We start from the raw sequence: 6,428 nt of genomic DNA, 5'->3' as shown, positions 1-6,428 counted from the left end.
CAGCATTCAATTAGATATTTTTTCACTTCACTCTTCAATTAGATATTGCTCCAAGATGAAGGAGGTTTAGAGGCGATTTTGGAGAATGCTGGAGAGCTGCTAAGTGCAAAGTGCTCTAAGCCTCATATTAAGAAGTGCTTGAATACTTCATTTTTGGAGTATTAGCGATGTTTTGAACACTTTGTATTTTAAAGGGTGTAAGAAGTACAATACACACTCTCCACAAAAGAGTCTTGAGCTGTGTGTGTGTGCGTGTGTGCGTGCGTGCGTGCGTGCGTGCGTGCGTGCGCGTGCGCACGCTACACTAAGAATGTGTGTGTGATCTGTAGGTAGGACAGAGAGAGACATGTTGATTAGACTCCGTGAAGGGGCAGCAAGGGGGCTGAAGGAAGGGGATACACACACACACACACACACACACATTACCCTACCACAAACACACACACACATAGGCTCAGTCTGTGCAGGGCTGGCTTGGCCGAGAGCTCGTTGGCTTTGCTGGGAACAGGCTTCGCTCTGCCTGCAGATTGGACCCAGCCTCCGGCGCCGCAGCTTTTCACTGGAGTGGTGGAGCTGCTCACGCGACCCGCCAGCGGATGCGGGCCGCATCAGAGCCCGATCAGCGCCGGTTCTGACCCACAATTAACGGTGCGCCCGGGGAGCAGCTGTCGCCCCGAGTGTCTTTAATGGAGGTCTGTTGCCGTCCTCTCCGTGTGTGTTGCATCAGAACACCCCTCAATGGCAACTGACTCTGGCACAGATCTGGCTCTGATCTGGCTCTGATCCGGCATAGTTCTTAGCAGCAGTACTGGAGCATGAACAGTCAGCTCACGCATGTGCAGTATTTAATGTGCACACATGTGCAGTATATAACGCTTGTTACAGGCCACAGATGTTACAGATGAGAAATGAAAACATGAAAGCAGATTAATCTTAAAGGCCTCTACAGCTGGTCTGCCATGTCCATTCTTTGGTAATTGTGTGGTCATATCTTTACTTTTTTCCTCCCTATCTAAACGCTCACCATCAAGGCTGCCAGCATATACATGACTGACTGTGGGGTGGCACTGAGGCTAAACTATAAACTAAGTCCAGTTTGGTGTGTGTGTGCGTGCATATGAGTGTGTTTGTGTGTTTGTGTGTGTGTGTGTGTGTGTGTGTGTGTGTGTGTGTGTGTTTATGTATGTGTCAATGTGTGTGTGTGTGTGTGTGTATGTGAGTGTGTGTGTGTGTGTGTATGTGTGTGTGTGTGTGTGTGTCCACGCCAGAAGCTGCCTTGTACTCAACTGACTGTGGTGTGGCACTGACACTACTGAGCCTAGATAGAGGAGAGTGACTGTCCACACAGCCCTGTTTTACCAAAGCAAAGCTGTCCAAGCAGGCTGGCTAAACCTGTGTGTGTGTGTGTTTGTGTGTGTGTTTGCAGGACTCAGAGAAGAAGGGCTTCATGGACAAGCTGTATGCCATCCAGGATGTGTGTGTGAGTGTGCAGTCGGCTCTCGACGAGGTGGCGTCCTACGGCGAACGGATAAAGAAGTAAGCAAGGCCCGCCCACCTCCTCCTCTAGGCAACAAACAAACTCACTAACTGAAGTAAAATAAAAAAGCACTCGCCTGTATCAAAAATCATTTCACAAAATGTAAATGATGGGTAGACTGTAAATAAAGTCAGATTGATTGATGTGCATTGAAGTGCATGGCCAAAGGTCACAATGTCAATATAAGCCTTTAGAGAGTTAAGTTTGCAGAAAGTTTATTTTATTTTACATATTTATCAGCATTATTACCGTAACCTCATACTATATTCACCAAGGCAGACGGAAGTTCTCAGCTCTCAAGTTCCTCTTTTGAAGGGGGGTGTTTTGGTATGGGACTTTAGTGTGACTTTTTTGTTTATTAGTTTATTTGTCAGGGGCCATATACAGTTCAAGTCCTGTACCAGAGTTAGCTATAAGCTAATTTACATCTGTGGTCCCTGGTCAAGGGGGATAAAAGGATATGTCTAAATGTGTAATGACCAAGGGGATAGCCACTAGGGAGAAATCTATCCGTATACAGCACCTGCGGGGCTTTGAACCAGTATATTACTGCATTGTTAAGATACAGATACAACTAATGTTTTGATATTGATGATGAAATTAGCCTTAGGACTGGATATGGGCATGATTGATTTAGTGTGGGTTGTCAGTACATAACATGTAAAGCAGGTTGCTTTCAGGCATGTCAAATTTCACACTATTACTGCTGCTTGTGGTCTTCTATTCTGGGGTAGGGCTGGATGGTTAAAAGGGGGAGGGTAGTTCTCCCGCAGGGTGTGTGTGTGTGTCACAAGAGCGATTAAGAAAGCTTTTTAACACATAGTTTCTGCCTCATACTTCAGAGCTGGTTCCCCCATTCTAAACGCACACACACACACATGCAAGCACACATGCATGCACGCACACACACACATGCATGCACACACACACACACACACACATACACATACACACACACACACACACACACACACACACACACACACACACACACACACACACACACACACATATACACACATACACACACACACACACACACACACACACACACACACACACATACACACACACACAATGCTTCATTTGGATTAACAAGTGAAATGAAGTAATCATAATAAGATCATAACAAGATCCAACATTATTGCAACCCATTTTACAATCCAAATCTCTGTCAATTAAATGCTCATTAAAGATAAGAGTGAAGCTGTATCCTGATGCCAAGGATAAGTAACATTGCACAATAGTATCAAAGGTCTTTAGCTTTCCCTTTTCCACTTGAGGCTTTCAATCTGTAGATCTTGCACATCCAGTTCTCTCAGAGACAGAATTTATAGTCAGATATCATTATAGCTTTTGTTAGAGTCGAAGTCAACATAAACATTCATAGTTCTCTTGTTCACACACACACACACACACACACACACACACACACACACACACACACACACACACACACACACAAGGACAGTCTGTCTGACCCATCCACCTGTCTTTTTTACACAAACACACACACACACACACACACACACACACACACACACACACACACTGTCTGTCCGACCCACCCACCTGTCTCTGTCACCCTCTCTGTAGCACCTTCAACTGGACGGTGCCTTTCCTGAGCTGGCTGGCCATCGCCTCCCTGAGTGTGGCCACGGTCATCATCTACTTCATCCCCCTCAGATATGTGGTGCTGGCCTGGGGTGAGGCATCGCACAACACCACACCTGTCACCAGTCTTACGTCATTCTTAATATACACCTGTCTCACATCACTGTTGTTATACACCTGTCTCACATCACTGTTGTTATACACCTGTCTCACATCACTTTTGTTATACACCTGTCTCACATCACTGTTATTATACACCTGTCTCACATCACTGTTATTATACATTACTGCTCTAACACCACACCTGTCTCCTTTCTCACTCTCTCTGTCACTACTCTAACACACACCTGTCTCACCTCTCTCTCTCTCTCTTTCTGTAACTACTCTAAAACACACCTGTCTCACTCCTCTTTTTCTGTCACTGCTCTAACACACACCTGTCTCACCCCTCTTTTTCTGTCACTGCTCTAACACACACCTGTCTCACCTCTCTCTCAATTTGTCACTGTTCTAACACACACCTGTCTCACATCACTCTTATGATACACCTATCTTCTCTCTCTCTCTCTCTCTTTCTCCCTCTGTCTCTCTCTCTGTCAGAAGGCTATGTATCCTCTTATCTAACTCTGGGGTAGACAGCAAATGAGCTCATTTCCCCAAAAGAGAAAAAAAGAGCTCCTACTAACTACTTTGACTTATTCCAATACCATCCAGGGGCGCGTTCCCCAAAACCATAGTTGCTAACCTGTTTGGCAATGGGAAATTGCATTGCAACCAACTTAGTTAGCAACCATGGTTTTGGGAAAGGTGAATATTTTCTCATTCTCTGTATTTGATGCCCTGGCCATTAACGCCTGCAGATTAGCCTTGTCTCGGCCTAGCTCAACAGTGGGTTTACGGCTACTGGGGGCTTAGTTCTCATTTACAATCATGTCAAGTTTTACATACTAAAATTAAAATGAAAACAGTGCAATGTTTTTCTAATTATTACATCAAATATGGCCACACTAGAAATGCATTGCAGTCTAGGTAACAGTTAGGCCCTGAGAGGGGTTTGTGTTAAGAGCGCTAACTGTTAGCAACACACAGCAGCTCACAGCAGCAGAGCACTTTGGTTTCCTGTGAGCAGTCGCTCAGCGGGAGGCAGCTCAATAACAGGGGAATCACACAGCCTGTGGAGGCTACAAATCTCATGCAGCAAGCAGAAACTGTTGTTATTGCTTTTTATCGTTGTTGTTGTTATTATGTTGGCCTCCTACTGCCCTGCTGAAGCGTAAACATGGAAGGGTGTGGGGGGGGGGGATGGGGGTTTCGCTGTGCACCCCCCTGCAGCCTGCATCACCTCCAGCAGCGCCCCCATCAACGGCGAGGGGTGTAACCACGTCTGTGTTTGCTTCGCAGGTGTCAGCAAGTTTACGCGCAAGCTGCGCGACCCCTACATGATTGACAACAACGAGCTGTTGGACTTCCTGTCCCGAGTGCCCTCCGACGTGCAAGTGGTGGGTGACCCTTGACCTTGCCTCTAATTTGTTTACACCTGTTGAGATTTGACATTGCCTAACCAGTCTGCTGACAAGCCCTGCTGCCTGTGATAATCTGACAGGCAGCTCTGGCACTAACCCTAACCGCTCGCTCGCTGTTGTTCTGTTTGTGTTTGTGTTTATGTTTGTGTTTATGTTTATGCTTGTGTGTTTTTCTTTGGGCAGATTCAGTTTCGAGAGTTAAAGCTGGATCCATCACAAAGCCCCAGCAAACGGAAGCGGACCAACCCAGGCTAGACTGCGTTTAAAAAAAAGGGTTTTTGTTTGTTTCATTTCTTTTCAAACGTAGAGCACAGCTCATGTAAATTCAACTGTACATACTGTAAAGACTATATTCATCTGTAAAATTGTACACTCTGTAAAAAAGCACTCTGTTATGGTAGCAGTGTCCCAGGCATAGCACAGGGGATAGTCTATAGGAATGCCTCAGTAGCTTTGAATAAAAACCTCGTATCCCTTTTTTCCCTCCCTTTTTGAATGACCAGTGCCCTTCCATCTGTACAGCTAATTCACACATCCATGGGGTCACCTTTGTAATCTTTTTTATATTATTACACCAGATGTCACACAGACAGTCTTACATGGATGAAGATTTTTTTAATTTGTACATCTCACTCCTGACAAAAGAGAAGAATGTGTCACGGAAGTTATGAAATTCAAATCAAATTTAAACAGTTGTCGTTACCACTTATTGTTTTCCATGAGATATCAAAAGTTCTTGATGGCAAAGCTATTTGATTCAATTCTCCCTCCCAAGCTTTGTTTTCTGATTGGGCTTTGCTCGTGCTAGGTTTACGCCCTGTTTAAATACAAGTGTTACTTAATCTCACATATGGATAGACCATCCGTATGGTAAATGGCTCAAACAATGCTATGCCTATACCCATTTAGCCATTTATTTATTATTACCGATTCTTATTTGTTGTGAAGCCCAGCATATCTTTTGTATTTATGCACCATTGTTATATGAATCTACCAGTTAAACTATACTGAGGCGTTTTTGCCATGTGTATATATAGTCGTAGTGGTAGTCTGCATTTACCGACGATACTGCATGCTGCATGCAGTTTGTTGTGTGCATGACCCGAAGAAAAAGTTTTCTTCCTCTCCGAAGGAGCGCTGAGAGGGGAGAGACGAGTGAAGGACCTTTGGGTGGATCGATCCTCGAGATTCCCCCCCCCTGTCTGCCACTCTCTGTGACGTGCGAGTCGATGCACTGCGGTGCTTGCGGCTCTGTAACCTGTGTTTGTAAAGATGAAATTGTGTCGACCGTGAGCATGTCCATGTTTGATCTCTAAAAGCCCCCAACCCCCCCCCCCCCCCCGTCATCAGAAGAGGACTGGTCTGTGGACTTTTGTTACGATGTCCCACTGTTCTAAAGCTCGTTTCTGTGTGAGATACGCTCGCCTGACTGTCTGTCTGTCTGTCTGTCTGTCTGTCTGTGAACCTCTTGAACAGTTCCAGTGGTGTAGAGCCTGTTGTCATGGTCACAAGTTTGACTTTCTGTTTTTCACGTCTGTTCATTAAATTATTGTATAAACCTCTATAAAAACCTTGTGTTGGCACTGTAAATTTGAAGGCTATAGTATTCTATTTTTTTGCATTTCTGGGTGAAATATGAAAAAATAGTCTATATTTTTTTTTGAAAGACAGTTTTCTCTAATGAAAGTTTGGATTATTGTCTTTAATTGCCACCCACTTTGGCCCTTATGCCCTTGTGGAAAGCGTTAAATGAA

At 44.7% G+C, this 6,428-nt stretch overlaps 1 protein-coding gene across 2 annotated transcripts in view; it reads left to right on the top strand.

The window, feature by feature from the left end:
• Positions 1–5,997, top strand: part of mctp1b (multiple C2 domains, transmembrane 1b) — a 55,448-nt gene extending 49,451 nt beyond the window's left edge. For both annotated transcript variants that reach the window (XM_076284007.1, XM_076284006.1), the window contains 4 exons: positions 1,427–1,536; positions 3,134–3,243; positions 4,553–4,650; positions 4,858–5,997. In XM_076284007.1, coding sequence (XP_076140122.1) covers positions 1,427–1,536; positions 3,134–3,243; positions 4,553–4,650; positions 4,858–4,929 — 390 coding nt within the window. In that variant the 3' untranslated portion in view covers positions 4,930–5,997. The remainder of the gene's footprint in view (positions 1–1,426; positions 1,537–3,133; positions 3,244–4,552; positions 4,651–4,857) is intronic.
• The last annotated feature ends 431 nt before the right edge of the window (positions 5,998–6,428 follow it).

Source organism: Alosa pseudoharengus, unplaced genomic scaffold (assembly GCF_046254945.1).
Source record: "Alosa pseudoharengus isolate Yale_2024_CS ecotype anadromous, Long Island Sound unplaced genomic scaffold, YU_APseudo_1.1 YU_APseudo_1.1_scf_14, whole genome shotgun sequence".
NCBI lineage: Eukaryota > Metazoa > Chordata > Actinopteri > Clupeiformes > Clupeidae > Alosa > Alosa pseudoharengus.
This window is presented reverse-complemented; position numbering and strand designations above follow the sequence as displayed.